Source organism: Notothenia rossii (assembly GCF_949606895.1).
Source record: "Notothenia rossii genome assembly, chromosome: 2".
In the NCBI taxonomy this organism is placed as follows: Eukaryota; Metazoa; Chordata; class Actinopteri; order Perciformes; family Nototheniidae; genus Notothenia; species Notothenia rossii.
Genome location: NC_136904.1, coordinates 59,878,832 through 59,899,960, shown reverse-complemented (window position 1 = coordinate 59,899,960; position 21,129 = coordinate 59,878,832). Strand labels below are relative to the sequence as shown.

General features: G+C 41.4%; 1 protein-coding gene across 4 annotated transcripts; it reads right to left on the bottom strand.

The window, feature by feature from the left end:
• Positions 1-659: 659 nt before the first annotated feature.
• On the bottom strand, positions 660-21,038 carry tfcp2l1 (transcription factor CP2-like 1). 4 transcript variants are annotated; one of them, XM_079662129.1, is made up of 15 exons: positions 19,922-20,179; positions 19,313-19,461; positions 17,870-17,943; positions 15,814-15,919; positions 15,215-15,321; positions 14,742-14,894; positions 8,132-8,242; positions 7,040-7,140; positions 5,730-5,781; positions 5,534-5,627; positions 5,304-5,430; positions 4,329-4,405; positions 2,802-2,944; positions 1,369-1,420; positions 660-1,237 (listed from the first exon to the last, which is right to left on the bottom strand). In XM_079662129.1, the coding sequence occupies exons 1-15, from the start codon at positions 19,978-19,980 to the stop codon at positions 1,200-1,202; spliced, it is 1,443 nt and encodes a 480-aa protein (XP_079518255.1). In that variant the 5' UTR covers positions 19,981-20,179; the 3' UTR covers positions 660-1,199. The 4 variants fall into 4 exon arrangements, 2 of the variants coding, with proteins under 2 accessions (XP_079518255.1, XP_079518256.1); XM_079662130.1 differs by having other exon boundaries at positions 5,304-5,394; positions 19,922-20,176; XR_013804414.1 differs by lacking the exons at positions 660-1,237; positions 4,329-4,405 and having other exon boundaries at positions 19,922-21,038.
• Between the last annotated feature and the right edge of the window lie 91 nt (positions 21,039-21,129).

Sequence of the window (21,129 nt, the reverse complement as noted above, 5' to 3'; positions counted from 1 at the left end):
TCATAAGCCGAGGGCCCCTGCACGAGGCCCCCTGCTCAATGTGAGGCCCCCTGCACAATGTGAAGCCCCATGCAGCCTGCATGATCGGCCTGTAGGGAGGGACGGCCCTGGGGGTACATAGACCTGTACATATACTGTGTTATTGTTTTACAATTATATGTATGAAGAAAGACATATAAAGAAATAGTGATATTTTTGGAATTCTAAGTAAAAATGTGGTTTAGAGTCAGTCAGACGCTTGCTTCAGTAGCACATCATGTGCTTCAGAAGCGAGGCAAGAATCCTAGCCTCGGAAAAAGAAGAATTGTGGAACAGGCTAACAGGTGTGCGTCATATGCGAGGCCCCGCCTTAAATGGAGCGCAATTTCCGCTAAAGATTTGGAAATTGGTCCATGCGCAAAGCATTGTGGGGATTTTAAGACCGCAGAGTCTACACATGTGCAGCCTCGAAATTTCTCGCTACGAAGTAGGCCTTGGTAGAATTCCAAGTATGCTGGACATTGGAACAGTCCTTCGGCGGCACTCAATGACGTAGTATGCTTGAAATAGTGGCTCTGGAGCAGCTTTACTCGACATTGAGAAACACCCACAGAGAAGAGACAAGAAGAGAGAAACAGTCGGAGTAGTTTCAAATGGCGTGTACAAAAAAGAGAAAGGTAGACCGTGAAAACAGAGCATTTAATTTTTCTCTTACTGGACCTCTTTGAAATGCAATTGAATACCCCTGCATTACAGCAACAACAACAATAATAATAATAATAATAATAATAATAATAATAGCAATAGAATGTAGGCTGTATATAATATGCAACAGAAAGAGCAAATGGACTACATGACAGCATTTCATATCTGGGACAAGCAGAAAAAGAGAGCAGGGACATTCAAACATCAAACATTTTTGTTCATTTGTATCTCCTTTTTGTTGGCATGCCATTTACTCTACTTTATCATGAAATTCATGAATTTATACAAGTTTGAGCCGAAAATGTACACCTTCACCTTTAATTACAAGACACCTGAAGCATGAATCAGTAACTTAACAATACAAATGAAACAGAGAAATTCAAGAAAACCATTCAACAGTAGACGGAAAGCCACATTTCCGTCTACTGAATACAGCATTTTACTTTACTGTACATCTTAGGACTTATATACAAGCTGTACAATTCCACTGTTCTCAGAGGAAGAGAGAGTGTTGGTCACTTCAACACGACGCGGTATCCATCCGTGGTTTCATCTGGGAGACAGAAAGCATCCGGTAAACGATCATTAAAAACACAACTGGTCCAGCTACACAGGGTGTATAGGGAATGTCTGTTGATGAACAGTGCGTTGTGGAATCAGAGGTTCAATTTGATGAATGATTACCTCTTAGAGTGCTGAGGATGAAGCTTGTTTCCTCCCTGAAGTTCTGCACCATCTGAAACACACAGATTCACCCATGTCAACAGATTATATCCATTTCCAAAGTGCTGCTTATCACAAGTGAGGACATTTTGTGATTTATTATCATCTATAAATCCAAATTCTTTTAAATATCATAATTATCTTCTGCTAACCTGTTAATGGCAGTGCCAAATGGTTAGCTTTAGATAAAGACTTTAGTAACAGTTTAGGATACCCTTTTGGCTGTCAAAACTATTTTATTGAGTGGTAAAATTAAGGATAATGGATTCAAGATTCAATGATTCAAGATTCAATTTCAAATGGATTCCTCTCTGAGGAACTCAACAGGATTAACTATAAGGGCAATATATCTGAGTTTATAGGGCGACACATTCAAAATGACATGCAATTTCGGTAAGACTCATCACTGAGGTTAAAAAAACTCCCCCCCTGTTTGGCAAAAGCAATATCAACAAGGGATGTAATCTTGTTCAGGATAAGCAATAAGTGTTTCCTTATCATAATAATCAGAGATGCAGAGCATACAGCACTACAGGCAGGGGCGCTGTAAGGGGGTGAAAAGTTAGGACGATTCTAAGGGCCCGCGACTGACAGGGGCCCCAAACAAAAAAATATAAGTAACCTTTCATCAATCATCATCAACAATTAACATTAATATAACGTTAAATTGATAATGTACTCACTAAACTTACGATTCATTTCACATTTCACTCCTCTTTTAGCTGACATTTAGTAAATGCAGGTACATTTTTAGCAGCTATTCATACTAAATCAGTTGTCCCTCCCCCTGGTGCCAGGACCAACAGATCCATCTCTAGACTTAGCAGCCCTGTCCATAAGTGTTATATTTTCACAGCTCAGTGTCAGTAAATTTTGTGCAGTTAGTATTGGACTAAAAGATAGATGCAAGCCTGTACAGGTAGAGTTATTTAAAGCATAAATGAGTGGGTTGGGTTCTGGAGGTGTGGTTACAGCAATTGTGCTTGGTTGGCGTGGCCTGGGCCTGGTGGTGGGGCCCAATGTGATATATTTCCATGGGGCCCAAAATCCCTGGCGGCACCCCTGCTTACAGGACAAAGCTGTACATGTTGGTGCCACTCTTCATTATTTTAATCATTATAGTCTTTGTTATAGTCATGGGTCATTCAAGGAGGACCTTTAGACATCAAAACTTTTGAAAAATGAACCCTTTATTTTCAAATGTTCTTTTATGTATTAGAGAAAAACAGGTATCAAAGGTACACTTTTTATTAGATGTTTTATTTGTTGTTTTTTAACAGCGCTCAATGGTGGGCTGGAACTTTGAAATCAATTTTAGCAGGCCGGGCTCTCAAACGGAGCTCTTTGGTGAACAAGTCAAACATGTGAAGAGTTGATATGAGACGTAAGGATACCTCGTCAGAGACTAGGACGTGGATCCCGCTGGGTTTCTGTCTGTAGATGTGTGTAATCTGCTGCGGGGGGAGGCTGTACAGCATAGCGATCTTTTCAGAGAGGTCCATCAGCGTCAGCTCCTTCAGGTACAGAGCGTGGTAGACTGCAGGGAACACAGGAGGGAACACATCAACCTGCTTCATGTACACCAGAACACTACATTTCATTCTGAAGACATCATTGCAGACTGTGTGACAATAGGCCTCTTTCTTGGCTGAGAAAATTGTGTTTTTGTTGTAATGAGAAACATAATAAAAGTGTATAACTCTCGTAATCCATTATTTAGTAATGTTTTTTTATTTTTTTAATCAATTACAAAAACATCACAGTGAAATGCAAACTTCCATAAGATCACTTATTAATAACTATGACTTGTTACATGGAGGGAAAAATGCCTGACATTTGCAATAAGTAAACATAATGAGGGTCTTAGAGGGGAGACTGCGTCTGTCCTGCACAGCTGCCGTAAACGAAGCAATCCAATGAAGGTTGAGTCAATGTATCCAAATGGTGAGCATACCGTCGGTTAAACGCCTTCTGGACACCAACATTAACGCAAGGGGTTTTCATTTTTGGTGACAAAAAGGTACTTTTCTCAGTAGGTTACTCTGTAATGGTACAAGCTACATTTTAAGGCAGTAATGTTGCTGTGAAACAAGTTTCTTTTAAAATGAACACTACCTAACACTGATGATTAATTTCTCTTAAGAAACACTTCTCTATGGTGGCTGACAGATGCAAACATGCTACAACTGCCTAAGCTAAACATTTCCATAAGGAGAAATGTCCAAAACTATGTAATGTATCTGCCAAAACACACGCAAATGTGTCACAACTGAAACAGGGACACTAAAAAGTGAGGCATACAGCTGGGACCAGAGTGCTTGGTGACGTTCAGGATTATAAAGTTGGGCAACTGTCTCTGTTGCAGAGTTAGTCTGTTTCATAACTATACAAAAATAAATGTTCAGCAGATCTGCAACAACATGGGAGGGAGTCATGTGATCACAATGTTCAAATAAACCCATAAAACATTTTAGGTAAGTTTCCAGTGACAGTTGGACAACTTTATAATCCTGAACGTCAACAAGCTCTCCGGTCCCAGCTGTGTGCGTCACTTTTTAGTTTCTCTGTGTTTTGAGCTTCTTGCAGCTTTTTTTTTCTCCCAGCGTTTTGTGTTTGCAGCGTTTCCTTTATGCAGCACTTTTAGTAGACCCTGTGCATGTTTCCTGGAGTTGGTGAAGATGTTGATTAATTTGCATGAGTTTTGGGACATTTGTAGGGGGGTTATTTGCATTGTTTTTGAAACCGTAGCACGTTTCTCCTGATGTAACGTTTGGCCGTTGTAGCGCGTTTGCACCTGTCGGCCGCTGTACTTCTCCTTATTCCATGATAGTCCTTTAAAATGTTTTTACACACGTACTAAAATACATGTGTAAATATTCAACATCATTTATAGAGATCAGAGGACACTGTATGGCACTTACTGTCTCCAGCCCCCGGCTTTACGGCAGGTCTGGCCTGATGCTGACACACATACATGGTGAGACGGGGCTGAATACACCTGGGAAGGTGAGCAGAGCTGTAGTATGGAACTGGGTAAGACACACAACAGCCTGACTTCATGTGTGCCCGCCTTTCTACTCACTAACACTAACTTGACAGACTTAAATGCAGGTACATTTCTGTTTATCAAAGTTATCTTACTATATCTGTATTCATTATTGACATACTGCTGATAACTACTAACAAGACTTCTGAAACATGACCAGTGCTAAAATATGACTGCTTTATTTAAAAGGCAATCACGAAAATCTAAAATAAATATATTAAAAAACACTGGTTTAATCTTTGCCAGTGCATGGTACAGTATAACAGTGTGTTCAATCATTTGGATTTTAGTTTAGGGTCAGAAGAGGATGTTCACGGAGTTTTACTAATAACATTAACCTGCAGTGGTGTGAAGTACCAAAGTACATTTACTCAAGTACTGTACTTAAGTAAAATTGTGAGAGACTTGCACTTTACTTGCATACTCAAATGTTTTCATATTTTGTACTTCTCCCCACCACGATTCAGAGGTAAATAGTGTACTTTTACTCCGCTACATATATTTAATATAAATAAAATGAAATTGAAAATTCAAGTTTGATCCTGAACTTTTGAAAATACAATGATGCATTCAAACTAAAACTAAGTATTTGAAAAGTTTTTTCAGGTTTCAAATTATTTAGATTCAATTTAGCAATTTTTGGGAATGAATAATATTTACTCATATTTCAGTTTTATATATATTTTGATATTTGAGTCCTGCTTGATCAGTTCAACAGATTGTATGCTTTCAGATTGAGAGACTGTTTGAATGCATTGTTGTATTTTTCGTACATTTTCAAAACATTACATTTTTTCGAATTATCGAAACTGTTGGCCCAGATTTAGCTCCATGTATTTTATTGTCTCACCTTCCTTTCATGGTGTTGAAGAGGCGGATCCCATCAGCTGGACCGCAGATCTGGACCAGATCCTCCCTGCTCATCCTCAACAGATCTGCACCTGCAACAACAGCAGAAGATCCATTCTGCTTCCTACCTGTTCAAAATATTCATGGATTCCTTTCATATGCTTTTTTATGTTTGAGTCACTCGGCTGTGTGCTTGCTTTCTCAAAATAGTGATGATTGTTCTGCCTTTACCTGCGAAGCTGCAGAAGAGCCTGCAGAAAGGGGAGAACCTGTGTCTCTGCAGCCACTGCTGCGTGTCCTGCAGCGAGGACGAGGGCAGGAGGTGCTACATGTCAAAAAGAAGAAGAGCCCTTGAAATGAGTCTCCAAATAATGGCCTAAAAGGGATAAGAGAGCAACATTAACACTTTCACTGCACCCTTACTTACATCGGAGCAGGCGGGCATTAGCAGCTCCTCTGGCTGGGTTGGAGAACAGTTGCTACAGAAACATCCACACAGGAAGAAAATAGATTAAGGTGATCAGCTGAGTGTCTCTCTGTCCATTTCTAAGTGTCTACTTTTATCTCTCCACACACTGTGAAGAAGTTCAGTGATAGGAACTCCTGGTAAGCACCCATAGAGGGAGCCGTTAGCTCCATATGTTAGCATGACACTACAGAGACAGTCCCACATACTCTAGATCTCTGAAACCACAAACAAAGTTTACATTTTGGTCTTTCTTAAAGGTCCCATTTCATGCTTTTCCGGTTATTACCCGTCCCCTTGTGTGTTATGAAGGTTTTTCTGCATGTAAACGGTCTGCAGAGTCAAAAACCCTCAAAGTACACCCTGTAGCGAGTAAAACTCTAACACAGAAAAGACCTGTCTATGCTGCCCCAGAACGCCTCGTTGGAGATTTCTCTTTTTCTTCCTGGGTATCGCTACGTAGGGATACCCAGTAGCCACGCCCAGAGCTATGGCCGCACCCTTTGCCAGCTTTTCACGTAACAAAGCTTCCCAAAACCTTCCAGTGATTCATGCCGGATATGTACAGCGTAGGGCACTGAAGGACGATGCTGTTCCCACTTTGTTTGGACCAGCGGGAGATTCGGGCACACAACCTGTAAGTATTCATTGTTTTTTGTGTATTTATGAAGTTTAAAACAAACAAGGTATCTACCACGACTGTTTAAATGGGTAAACGTTTTTCTGACTATTACGTTGAAATGCTCTCCGCAGACCCATGCTCACAGCGTTATAAACCTTTTTCTTACTCAATATCAAGCCACACTTATTGTTTTTACTTCGGCTGTGAGTGTTTATGTGTGCTCAGGATGAGTTTCGCTTGTTCTCCTGTATCGCCGAGGCGCCGACACGGAAAGCCTGTCTGCTCCTGCAGCAGCTCACACAGCTGTGAGGAGCTGCTCAGCTTCCCGACCAATCAGAGCACATTGGGCTCACAGGGAGGGGGCAGGAGCTCCAACAAGCCGTTTAGGACACAGAGTGAATACCTTTATACAGTATATACAGTCTATGGTGAATACACATACTATACAGAGATGCTGTATGAGAGACCAATGTGAGTTTGGAACATTGAACAATGTAAATCTATTCTAGTAGACCTCAACAATGGAATTATGATCAGTAGAAATGGCCATGTCATGGGATCTTTAAGATTAGATGTACAGTTTTCAGAGCTCGATGTATTAGCTGTATGCACGCCCACATGGTGACATTGGGCGATAATGCTGACTCACCCATCTGTGAAGGTGCAGGAGGTGGGGGAGCTGTGGTAGACTGGAGATGGAGTGCTGCTGCTGTGGATGCTGAGGTTCAGAGCGTCAGGCCAGGGGGAACACTGAGAAACACAGCAGATACATCTCAGGACAAACACTGCATGAGTAAACCAAAACCAAATATTTAGAAATCCCTATTTCATTTCAACAATGGATCAAATGACTTTGTGTAAGGTAATAGGTGTTGCATACAGTAAACCTACGAAGGATTAGCATTGAACCCCGTCAGCTATGAAGCCTTTAGTCTGTATTGCCCTATTTGTTGTTGTTCTAGGCTCAAAACTCTTCTGATCTACTTCATTTCCAACACACAGAAGCTTCAATAAACCACAGCAGAGTAGCTGCACAGCAGCACATGCAGACTGAGTTCAAAGGGCAAAATAAAAATGCACAAATATTTCTCTAGTGAGGAGGTGGAGCCCAAAACTTCTTTTTGTGTTTTTACATTACCATCTTCAATGAATAAGACATGTCAGTGTTTTGTTCTCAGCTTACCCTGCACCCAAAATATATTAAAAAGCCAGCTTTACAATTAAAAAAAAATATGCAAAAAACATTTTGACAACTTTTACAATCTGTATTTATAATACTAAATATGTTTGGGTTGTGTAATATTTTGGTTAAATCACGTGGCTGGTAACCTTTACCAAATTAAATGTATTAAAGACTTGAACTTAAAGACTTTTAGATTTGAACACTATAATGAGTTCAGTAATAGATCTAAGTGGTTGTTTCAGCACTGTCCTTCAGGGACCTCTCTGGAGTCACACACATTATTGTTTCCCCGCTTCAGCTCTGATCAGGTTTGTCTGTCTGCGAGATGAATGACAAACCACATTAAGCTGAGTCACTGTACATTCACAGACACTAAAGTGATGCAACCAATGATTGACAGAGCCACTGAGGTGTGAGATGACTGTAGGCTTCGGTGCTGCTGAGATTAGATAACACATGAATTCAGATCAATAAAGTTGCAGCACTACAATGAAAGCAAACAAAGGCTCCTCTCTGGTATGGAATGTGTCCGGAGACAGGGGGGGGGGGGGGGCTCACCTCTTTGAGCACAGTGCTCTCATGAGACAGTTGGTACTTCTCTCTGTCCTGCAGCGCCTTCTTATCAATCTTCTCCCTGTCGGTCTTCAGCTTGCGATCAGCTCCTTTAGGCTTACAAACATAACGATGGAAGTGTAAACACCTGACACAATGTGCAAAAACAAAAATAATTCAGTCATCTTTGGGGTGTGCATGTTATAGACTACGAATGCAGGCGTTAAGAGAGCAGTAAGGATGCCAGGACATTTTTTATATTTGTTACTTATTCAGTCTCCCTTTGTAACGCTCAAACCAGAGTTAGTGATTGATAGAAAAGTGGAAAGACTAACGAACAAGTTCCTGATGAGTTTGGTTTCACGAGGTTATTCTCAATTCAGCCTGTTTTGAGGAGAGCATAAAAATGTATGTTTTTGACATTAATACATTATAAACAGGGTTGGTTGGGTTACTTAATGGGTATATTTGGTTACAGTTACTAGTACAAATAATAAAAAGTATCACATTATAAAAAGTATGTAATCTGAACCTTCCGTTACTTTTGGATTACCTTAATATGAAATGCAATGCAAATAAATATAAGAGAAAATAAATATCAATAAGATGTTTTTTATTTAAGTGTATTATATTATATAAGACAAATGAACAATGAGACCTTAGGGTAGAATAAACCAAGATATTTAGTATCAGAAATGTACCGGAGGAACACAGGATTTAATTCTGTGTGGACAGAGTTATATGCTTTCACAGCAAACGATGCTGGTTTACCGGTATGTTTGATATGTAGAGAGAAGTTGTCAACGGTGCTGCAGCCTTTACGTATCGAGGAACAACAAGGGAGAGGAAGACAGCTGACAATCTTCAGTCATAATTCAATGGGGTATGTAATTTATTTCAGAAAACACTTTTTGTTATATTCCATGGAATGCTCTTAACGTCCCGATAGCAATGAATATATTAAATGCTTTGACAATAAATACATACAACAATTAATCTCTGGAAGCCGTAGAGCTGTAAAAAGCACGACCGATCATTTTTGCCGGCCCGGCTAAAATAACTCGATGGCCTACCTGCCTGTCAGCCTTCCATCTCTGTTCCATCTGTGCACAATGATGATGATGATGCGCGTTCGTGTGTGTTGGAGGAGGGGCTCTGTAAGAAAGTCTGAAGGAAGAGGCCTATTTTTTCCGGTTGTGTATTTTCAAATTCTAGCGCACTCGAGCTGGTTTCTCCATTCGTACCTACCCTACCTTTAACTCTTTTTAGAGTGCAGCTATATGTTTTATTTATTTCAAAGTGGGCCCATTTTAATAATATATTTTTTTCCTTCAAATGTGCAGAGGACTCCCCAAGTGCTGTGTTTAATTTATTTTAAAGTAGGCCTGTGTATTATTTGTAATTCTCCTTATAGGAGTTCTTTGTTTCTTATTAGAGGTTAAAAAGTTGTATATAATGTAATAAATAGCCTAATAAATGCAAAAAAACTGTAGTTTTTGTCTGATATAACAATAAATACAACTTTATTAGCTATCAAGCTATGAAATATGTTTTGCAGCTCCAGACAAAAACATTTTTGGGAAAAAGGAGCAAAATGGCTCTTTTGGTCAAAAAGGTTGCAGACCCCTGCCATAGCCCCACCTCTGCTGCTCATTGCTGTAGCACTGCTAGTGCTCCTGCTACTGACCATGCTACAGATGTTAGTGCAAAATCTACAGCTCCTCTACCACAACCATCAGCAACAAGTGGACATGGAGAACTACATGAACTACATGTTGCTAAATCCACCGTGGGGCATAAACAGAAGGGCAACCACGCTCGGGGGTCTTCTTTGCTGCTTTTGGTGTATTTTGTGGCTGAAGTACAGCGCCACTTACAGGCCCGGCATATGTACTACAGCGTTTCCAGTGGTCTCGTGTGAACGGACAACGGACACGTTTAATCTTGGGAGCCTGCCTGCAGGCAACAGTCTCAGGACACCTGCACTCTGAGGACACCTCCACTCTCAGGACAGGAAGTGCAAGCTAAGAATTCCAAAAATAAAATCGCCACTATCAGTACAGCGTACAACTCTTTTTATTGGGTTCTTTTATTTGGGGTTAAGTACATTGTCAGAATAAGTGAGAAATTAATTTAACTTCTGTTAGACAGCTATCATACTGAATAAATATTTACTGTGAATGTAAGCAAAAATGTATGGCATATGGCTGTCTAACAGAAGTTAAATTAATTTCCCAAATAAAAGAACCCAATAAAAAGAGTTGTTAAATAATAATGAAGTCACGTTGTAATAACAATAACTCAGCTCTCTCGTTTTATTTTTGAGCTTTGCTAAAAGCCACTGTCAAGTGTCCATCTTGGGTTGCCGTCCGGAGTTCTCCAATATGGCGGACCATCTCGCACATGCGCAGTACCGATCGGGCAGGGGGACAGATCGGGTAGTGACATAGCGCCACTTTCCAAACAGGAAATGCACGCAAATACAAAATAAAATCATATTGTGACACTTATTATATACATATGTATATATATAGATATATACGGACACCTTGTATTGTAGTTACTATCAGTACAGCCGCAGCGCCATTTTCCGAACAGGAAATGCACGCAAATACAAAATAAAATTGTACTGACACTTATTATATACATATGTATATATAGATATATATTTATTTATATATATATAAATACGACATCTTGTATTTTAGTTACACCCGCTAAACAACAGTGGAGGGTTCGAGAAACAACCGTTTTTGCTGGGTGCACCGCAGCGGGGGTTGGGAGGTTCCAGCTGGGAACCTCCACCCTGCTGCGGGACCCGTGGGACCCCTGAGTCAGACGGTGCGTCTTGGTCACGCTTCATATCGGCCGGCCCGGGAAGGAATGGACACGCAGAGTGGGAGAAGTCCCCCACCCATGGGCGCGGGAAGGGGGGTGCTGAGGGCGCTGCAGCACCCCCTAGCGGCAGGCAGGGGGTGCGTAGCTCCCCTGTCTGAATTATTATTTAACGGTTATTGCTGCTCCCGCTGTGCATAATCTGATTCCACATTGTTGGTAAAATAATATTTTGGCCTGCCCCGAATGTTTTTTCTGTAGCCCCGGACAATTCTACCTCAATAATATAATACATTAACCGTGCTTTACGTGAACCTCATCAAGACACTAGAAAGGACGGCAGGACTGTCATTTCCCGTGTTCAGTGAATGCAACAGAGGCAAGACACCAGACCAATCAGAGAGTTGCATGGAAATAAAAGTGTGCTTGTGTCATTCAAGCTCGCGGCTCTTTGTGTGTGCGGAAATAGCGCATTTAGTGTGTGTGTGAGAGAGGGGGAGAGAGAGAGGGACCGGTGCCAGCAGCAGGGACCGTGTTGTTAGCATCTGGTTAGCTAGCTGCACTAACGGACATACGGAGCTGTTTGTTCCACAACAAGCTGGAGGAGAGCTCTCCTCTCAGACTGAGAGGCTCAGGTGAGCTAAAGGACTCTCTGAGTGTTTAGATAGTTAACTTTAGTCTAAGTTATCTCAGTGGGTCTCAAACGGTTTAGTCAAAAATTATTCAAAAGATTATTTCCGCGGCACACCTTCATATGATCATTATAGTTATAAAAAAAATAAGAGAATAAAGGAAAAACAGTTATGAAATACTATATGGCAGTAAAACAAGAATTCAGTTTGAAAGGGGAGTGATTTGTAAAATATCCATAAAGAAAAAGAACATCTGCTTACAGTTGTGTTTCATCTGGGTGTTGAGAGATGTATCCATAGATCTCTTAATGTTGCTCTCAAAGTGCACCAGATTGATGCTTTTAACTTCAATATTTAAAAAAAATCTTCCCGGGGGAGCATCCCCCCGGACCCCCCTAGAGGAGGTGAGGTCCGCTCCCCACTCGTAAAAAGTAGCACTTTACCCCTGCTGCCTATATGCCGTGAGCTGATTATCGAGCCTTCATTGTAACAGTCGCGGGTTTACTGTGTGTTTGCTTGTGGGGAGTTTTTTGGTGCGTGCTCCGTGCCCGTAATAGTGTTCACTGGAGTCCAGCACCTCAGCACCCCCACTCAAAATACCTTCCCGCGCCTCTGCCCCCACCCCAACGCAGCACAACCTCCCGGCCATCAGAGTCGAACCCGCAGTTCGGAGGAACCGACCGCCAGAGCACCAGCACTAGGCCGGGCCAGCGCGGAGGCCCTCCGACAGTGGGTCGCGTTTGCCATTCGATCAGTGAGAGGAGAGGAGAAAAATGCAACAAAAATTGTCAAAATCCGTTAATATATGGATGAGGGGGGGCTGGACACAGGCCGTGGGGGGACACCCGAGACTGGGCAGTGTCCCCGGTAGAAACCGGGTGAAATAGCCAAAAATAATAATAATAACAAAACCGGGGAAAAGTGAAAAAAAGTGTCCGAAAATAGGCACTCGTGACGGCGGGCAGAGTCCCCTGTCAACTCCCGTTACATTCCTCCATGGTGTCATTTGAGCGAAAAATGGCTAAGCCAACTTTTACGAGAACCAGGCTGGGGTGGTCAAAAGGGCTTGACCAAGGCCGACCCAAAGTGCACGGTGGGCGGACTCATCACCTCCGTGATTTTTCTACATTGTGATTTGAAAACTTCCGTCAAACGAGTCTTTCGGGTGTCCTGAGAGTGCAGCCTACACCGGAACTGTCCTGAGAGTGCAGGCCTGCAGGCAGACCCCTCTCCGTTAAATGAGCCGAGTGCGTGTGAACGGAAGACTTTTTTGAAAACGTATTCGGTCCGTTTGCGCTCCCGTGTAAATGGGGTCTTAGTGCACACTCAGTGGAAAGCCTTATTTGACTACTGTTGCAATCCATATTATGGCAAGTACCAGTCAACTCAGTAAAGAGAAACGACCATCCATCATTACTTTAAGAAATGAAGGCCAGTCGATCCGGAAAATGTCAAGAACTTGAAATGTATCCTCAAGTGCAATTGCAAAAACCATCAAACGCTATGATGAAACTGGCTCTCATGAGGACCCCCCGGGAAAGGAAGAGCAAGAGTTACCTCTGCTGCAGAGGATAAATACATCAGAGTTACGAGCCTCAGAAAGCACACATTAAAGCACGTCAGCCTAGAGCCCATAAATGATCACAGAGCTGAAGTAGCAGACAATCTCAACATCCACTGTTCAGAGGAGACTGCGTGAATCAGGCCTTCATGGTCCAATTGCTGCAAAGGTCCACTACTGAGGATGAACAACAAGAAGAAGAGAATTCTTTGGGCCAAGAAACACAAGGATTGGACATTAGAAAGTGGAAATCTGTACTTTGGTCTGGTGAGTCCAAATTTGAGATTTTTGGTTTCAACCTTCGTGTCTTTGTGAGACGCAGAGACGGTGAGCGTATGGTTTCTGCATGAGTGGTTCCCATCTGAAGCATGGAGGAGGAAGTGTTATGGTGTGGGGGGGCTTTGCTGGTGACACTGTTGGTGATTTATTCAGAATTCAAGGCACCATTAACCAGCACTACCACAGCATTCTGCAGTAGCCAGCAAAATATAAAGTATATTCTGGATTTGTAAACACTTTTTTGTTTACTAGATAATTCCATATGTGTTCTTTTATAGTTTTGATGTCTTCAGTATAAATCTACAATGTAGAAAACATTTAAATAAATAAAAAACTTCGAATTTGAAGGTGTGTCCAAACTTTTGACTGGTACTGTATATATTTTTATTTGGTATTGTATCATTGTAATCCAGCTATAAACCCCCATTTATTTATTGTTTACTAGTAACCTGATAACGCATTTTTTTCATTTAACTGTCAGGGAGTAGTTACTGTTATTTTGGTTGGATGTAATCCAACTTGTCAACAGAGTGGTGCAGGAAGGAGTCCTAAACCCGGAAGACAACTTAGTATTTTGCCTCTTTTGGTTCCCTCATCTCAAAGTCAACGTTTTTTGAATGAGTCTGTGGTTTGAAGTCTGATATCTGATCTGTGGTTAATAGAAGCTGAAGTGGTTCACAGGTTTTGTTCTACAACATAAAATACCTCAGTGCTTGTGAATGTTTGAAGATTCTATGTGTGATTAAATAGATGACTAAACATCATCACACCGAACTCTAGCCGCCATTCGCTTAGCGGTGGTGTTGCTCAGCCATGTGATGTGATTTTGTACTTATGGTCTTTGCTTAACGCTTCAAAAAATGGTGTTAATATGTGGAGATTATCCTGCTGAACCAAACGGGTTAAATATCATAACTGTGTGTTTGCCACAACATTTATTTTCTGCATTATACCATGTGCAATGGAAAAATCCCACTGCTTTTTGTAGAGAGAGCCTTTGTGATGCTAACTTCCAGGTCAACCTCCACAACACGTCTTGACTGCTCCACTCTATTCCCTGATCATGTCATGTATTTTATTTTCTCTCTGTGTCTCCCACATACCATCACACCTTATTATAGAGTCATATGTACACAAAGACTACAGACTGACACCTTTCCCTCTGAGCAGGTGTTGGTGGTTTTTTCTTAAAGAGGCTACAGATTGTTTTATGATATATTTCTGATGCACTACCTGGCCCAGTTATTAAAAAAGCAGAACATAACTTGGTACAAGACACATGATGACAACAGGCAAGCAGGTTTCATACCTTGAAGACTTTAACCTGGCAGCTGGAAGAACTGACATGCTCCATGTACTCCCCGTGCTCATTGGTGCTGAAAGTGTCCACCTGGATACGAAACGGCACTCCCTTCTCCCCACCGTGCTTCCTGGGGGTGAACTCAGTGCTGATGCAGTTGACCTGAGAAGACGCAAGACGACAACAGACGGAGTGTCAGTTCGTGAGCAGGCTTTGGAATGAAATGTAACAGGATTAATCAGGAAACTAAAAAAGCAACTGTTTTTGTAAACTCTACTATTCTGTAGGTCTAGCCTAAATTTAAGAGAACACATTTTTTTTTCTTCTTTTCTAAGCTCACATTTTTCTGTTGTCTTACATAATACACTAAAGTAAAAAAACATCTTAACGGAAAATAATCAGGTTAAACTAGTCATTTGTAAATAGATTACTCCTGTGTGTGAGAAAGGTATTACACACTCCTCCAGACGCTGAATCTGTACCTGGATGAAAGCAGAAGCCTTCTTCACAGGGTCCCAGAGGAACTCGATGGTGTTCAGATGCATGGGGTGTGAACGGGGCTCCAGGATCCCCTCTGACAACGGGATATCTGCAAATCATCAGTCAGTCAATTTGCAATTGTTATAAAGCCCAAAAACACATTGTGAAAATGAGCTTGCAGTTATGAGCGAAGGAGTCCTGACTGAGTTTTCTGTTGGGACATCTTCAGTTATTTCTCTTTACATATTCATATCTAAGTTGGCATGTCTTTGTTGGAAAAAGGTGATGTCACACTCTTACATGAACCAACTATAGGTAACAATATATGAATGAAAAATGTCAGTTTGAACCGTATCAACAGGTGAGAAAAGGTGTGCAAATTAGCGTGTATGATCACTGATTTACAGTAGGTGAAGCTGATAAATGCAGGGGTAACTGCTGAGTCATATGTTCCGGAATAAATGCTGATAGCAACCTTCCCACAAAAATGTAAATCCTGTTTTTAGTGGGTGTTTGGTCCAGTGGAAGAAGTGTCATTATTTCGCTCTGGTTCAAACAACACTGTGATCAGTGAGCTTTCATCTACTCACAGTCCACTCACCTATATCCAGGATCCGGTCTCCAGGTCGGTTCCACCTCCACCCCTCCAGCTGCTGGTGCTCCATATACTGCAGCCGGCGGTCGTGGAAAACCACCCGCACGATGCTCTGTGGAGAGACCCGGAGTTCAGAGCGGAGAACAGAAACATCTGGAGGGGGCAGCTCGCACATGGCCAAACAGCTGGACTGTTGGGCAACGTGCCAAAGGCTCCCCTCCTCATTGAAATATACTGAGGCAGGTTAAGGAGGAGCAAATGTCTCAAATGTCTGCATGTGGTGCAGCACCAACAAAGACTCTTAAATCAGGGCTCCCACACACGCAACTTAGGATCATCACAAATCTTCTGCTGATGTTCACATGTACAAATGTTTGAGGTGTGAAATAGTCAGAATCTTATCTCATGATCTTAAAAATGATTGTCGAATTAAAAAGAGTGTTTGGTTCTATAGGTCAATTTCCAATTCACAATCTTCAAGTGGTGTGGGAACCCTGACCAAAGAACATCTCTCAGTGGACGGCATGTGCTGCAGAGCCCACAGCTTCTGTTACTAACTTTTAGCTGGCTATCTAGCATATCGTTCTACATATCAGACAAAACTCAAATATTCCTCTCCCTGCTCCGAAGAGAAGGGTCTCTTTAAAGGGGCACTCTACCAGTTCTGGTTTAGTTGGCTCGTCTCCAGGAGTAGTGATGGTGTAAATTTTCAACAGGAAGCGTTTGTTACAAACTTTGCATGTTGGCAAGTGAGTCTAACAAAGGGCACTATCCAGTTGCATTAGGGGAAATGTAGGATTTGTGACAATTTCATTCATTTTGAATGATATCAGTGCATTAAAAAAAGTTTTTTTGTAACTTATGTTAAAGTATGTTTCGTAAATAAGGGGAAATGTTGGTTGTATTATACATATACATGAAGAGTGGTCTCCTGTGTAAATGTCCTGTGTGTGTTCGACCCATCCACCCTGACATCTGTACTCTCCCTCTTTTTAGTCGCCCATCTTCTTCCTTAACTCCTGTTATTGTTATTTCTGCCATTAGAGGCCATTAGAGGTCACTAGTTAACAAAGTTGAACACCCTGTGGTGATCCAGCTTACCAAGAATTGACAACAGCCTACTGAGCCAATAAGGAGTTAGTTACCACCTTAAATCTCTGGTCTGATGACAACCGATAAAGTCAATTTAACGGGCTGATAACATTCCAAGCATGTGACCAATTCTGTGGACTGAACATGGGCCTCTGCTGCTTTTCTCACCATTCAACAGAGCTGCTTTATGAAAGCACTGTGGAGTGCCTCTTTAAAGCAACCTTGTGAAGCCTGCCAGCACATCAAATAAATCAACAAATTAAATGAACCACCTGCAACAACATGGGGATATTTCAGGCCTGACTGAGCAGCGCGTCATGTGTTTGCAGAGATGCCACCTGTCCCATTCCTGTGTTTCTAGGATGCTACCGCTAACTTTACAGTCTCAAGCTAACGCAGCCGGACCACAGAGACATGTCAAGTGGATGCACTCACACAGAAAGGAAATCAAATGAGCTCTCCTTACTCTGAAGTGAGTGTGTGGACAAATGCCCTAACACATCTGAAATCTAGTCACAACCTGGGTACAAAACAACGTTGCATGGCAGAAATAATGCTGCTAATGGGTTTGATTCAGAAGACATGGCATCAGGAATACAACATTATATTTTTTTATTTCTATTAAAAAAACATCCAGAAGTAAAATTGGTCTAAAGATGCCGAAGTCTTTCTGAAAACAATCCCAGTGAAGCAGACAAAAGCAGATTGGCATGTTCATAAGAAGAGTGTACGGTAAAGGAGTGAAGGTCAGAGGAGTTGTGTGTTCGTGAGGGTTTGTTAAATCGAAGAAGGAGGAAAGGTACGTTTGGGTGATGGTACCAAGCTCATCGAGGTGGACAGTCCACCCCTGAAGTGGAAGGGGGGTTCAGGGACCTGTGACAAACCAGGAAATGGCTACATAGAAAGAGACAGGAGCAGAAAGAGGTCATGTGTAGGTCAAAAAAAGACAAACACAATACCTTACACCTACCTTTACATATTTGCAGCTTATATCTGTATACTCCACTAGTTTTCTGTTAAGCATACGGATTTCGTAGGACTGACCTACATTTTAAAACATTAAAAAAAAACCTGATTAAAATTGAAAAATGAGAAATCAGTCAATCAGAAAAGAAGGACAGTGGAGATAGAAATTAAATCAAATTAGAATATGTTAAGGCAGATATCAAGGCCAGCCACTGGACAACTTTTAACCATCTGATCAAATATGAAACTAAGTATTATAATAAAAAGATCATTTAAATAACCACAGGGGGACACTAAGACTATGAATGCTTTTTAAGGCATAGTATAAATACTGATTATTAGTAGCAGCAGTTACTGTTAATGTGTTTCAAACCAAATGACTGTACAGCAGATATGCAGGGCACACTTGTAGATGGATAAAGCACAAATCAAATGTCTCAGAAACAATCAGCAGGTTTAGAGCGCAGTGAGGTCGGAGCACATTTTGGTAAGAAAAGACAAAAGAAAAAAGAGGGTGAATTAGTTTAGAGAGCAGACACATGTAGGAGCTCATGTTACATCAGATCAATCATTCATAGGGTATGATTTGATATCTTTCAAATCTTTCTACCATGATAACAGCAGGTTGGTTAATCATTGTCATTTATGTTATTATGTTTATTACACTATATTCCATTGTTATATTCTAGGACAGCAGTCTATGTGAGTTTAACAACTGTCTTCTTAAAAACAGAAAACTATGGAGGAAATACAATACAGTTTGATAAAACTGAATCTATAACATTGAGAGGTTTACTTTCAAATATGTCCTTCTTTGTGAGTTACATTTCCCGCTCTGAAATTTCCCCCCCAAAAAAAGAATCTAATTTCAAAAACTTTGACAAATGTTGACGTTTTTAACGGAACACAAATTCAAATCATCCTCTATAAGCATCTGGCCCTGGGAACATAGCCCCCCACCCATTTAGCCAACTAGCATCATAACATTGGATTGATTTATCAATAGAATATGTGTTCCAGACCTAAATGTAACCACAGATTGTAATTTGTAATTCATCATAAATCATCTGTGAGTAAAAATAACATATATCCTCTAGCTTCTCAAACATGACATTACATTTGTGTGGTTTGACATTCAATACAATATCTGAACGTTTAAATGTTGGTCTGACAAAACAGGCTTTTACTTCATAAAAATAAAATAAATATAATGGCGTTAAAGCATTGTTGAGTCTCTGCACACTCTATGGGGGCCGCAGGGTGCCAAACTTGGGGTATAAATATACATTTGCTATAAATCGATAAAGATTTAGCCCAACCCCAAGGGACAATGGATTTGGAATCCTGCGTCAGCGTTAATGTAAGCCTGGTGCTGCTGCAGGAAACATGTGACAAAATGAGCTCCATTCAGTCAGCGTGGACCTTCACCCGCGGCACAGATAGCTACCTTGGTTGAGATAAGTGAGGGTCTCCTCCTGCTGCTTCACAGCCGGAGAGGTGGCCGCACACAAGACCACCTGCAGCGAGCTCCTCTTACACACACTCTCAGCCGTGAGCCTCGCTTCTTCATCTTTCAAGAACGGTGCCAGGGCCTCTCTGAAAGAGCAGAGACAAGAAGAAGGGCTGAGGACGGGAGGTCACCATCCGTTCTTGCTTTATCTAATCGTTTAAGCATAGAAACAAAGGTTAAAACACAATGTTACTCATCTGGTTCAAGTGAAGAGGTGTGGGGAAAAAGTCAATTTCATCGATGTTTGTTGTCTTAATATTGATTTTGAATGCAATGTTCCATTATAGGAGATAATTGTATAAAAACATTTAGATTACATTGTTTTTCGAATTTCACATGGCAGTTTAATTGGAAAAATATTTAAATACTTTAAGGAAAAAATCCTGCCGATGTCCAAATGTATTGTAAGCACTCTGAGCACTTCTACTTCGGTATCTTCTTGTTCATGTAAAGTAAACACCGCTGCTTTGCATTGACACGTTGATTAACGTAAATCAAATGTTTCCCAGTGGAATCCAGATGTTTCTAAAGTTTCATGTGCTTTACCTAATGTAACTAGCAGAGTGCTGGTGGTAGGACTCGGGCTGCGGGTGGCAGAACAGCATATCTTCCAGGACGGTGTCTTCTGGTGTCCCGGGTCACAGCGGGGAGGGGGGAGGCAGACGGCTTCCTCAGGGCTCCGCTCAGAGAGGTTTGCAGCCAGACCTCAGCGCCTCCTCTTATATGGTCCCTGTGATGTCATCAGTACTCCCACTCTCTCTGCACCTTGGATGACCTTAGAGAGGCGGAGTGTGCAGCAGCCCTCCCTCCCTCCCAATGTTTAGCGGGTTGATGCATTAAGAGCAGCGTCACCTGAGCAGCTGTTGACATGGCCAGCAGCTCCCTGTCTACTCACAGTAATGATGTCTGGAGGAGAAGTTTGGAAAACAAACATGGAAGCGGCTGAAGGATTCTGGGGAACAGAGAAGGGCAAGTACCCTCCAAATAATAGTACACCAACAAATAATAGTTAGTATACTGTATATCAAATAATAGCAATAGTGTGGATACTAAATGAAACCGTTCAATCCCTGTGCGGGGGGAACTATTCAGATATTGTAGAACAGTAAAATAATAATACCACACTGTGGAAATGTTACACGTGTATGTGAATTTCATCAGGAAAATTGGTTTGTGGATTCACTCATAACAAAACTACTTTTTAATAAACTAATCATATTTTGTGTGTAAAAATAATCCAGTGTCACACATAAAGAGTGCAGAAATAAGTGCAATATTTACCTTTAAGATGCAGTGAAGTAAAAGGATAAAAGAGCATTTAAAAACACCATCCTTCAGTTTATCACAAACACTACAAATCATCTGGAGATACATGCCATGGTGCATCAGCGCACAGGAAGGGGAGGAACAACTGTACTGCGTAGCGTAATTAAAGTTGACTGATAAATGTCTCGGAGCCTTGGAGGATGACAGGATGTGTGAAAGTATAGTTTCATAACATGGAAATACTCAAGTTAAGTACCTTGATCCCATACTTTAGTTGAGTACTTTTGTTTAGTTACATTCCCCCACTGATACGCATGCTTCACTGGAACATGTGCTCCCAGCTGCAGCCTGCTCTCAGAGCTGATCTCAGGTCAGCTGACTCTACTGGTTAATGTTCAGCCCCTGCACACCCAGACAGCGCCCCCTGTGGACGCTGAGGTTCAAGCTGCAGGCAGGAGAAACAAGAATACTTACGACATGCTCTGAAG

Bases quoted from the DNA above. Each gene is read 5' to 3' on its own strand.
- tfcp2l1 (XM_079662129.1), bottom strand. From the start codon at position 19,980: ATGCTGTTCTGCCACCCGCAGCCCGAGTCCTACCACCAGCACTCTGCT. The intron at 15,920-17,869 runs GTAGGTGTAAGG...GTCTCTCCACAG, and splicing joins TAAGCTGCAAATATGTAAAG to AGCATCGTGCGGGTGGTTTT. The intron at 5,628-5,729 runs GTAAGTAAGGGT...TTTGACATGTAG, and splicing joins TAATGCCCGCCTGCTCCGAT to CACCTCCTGCCCTCGTCCTC.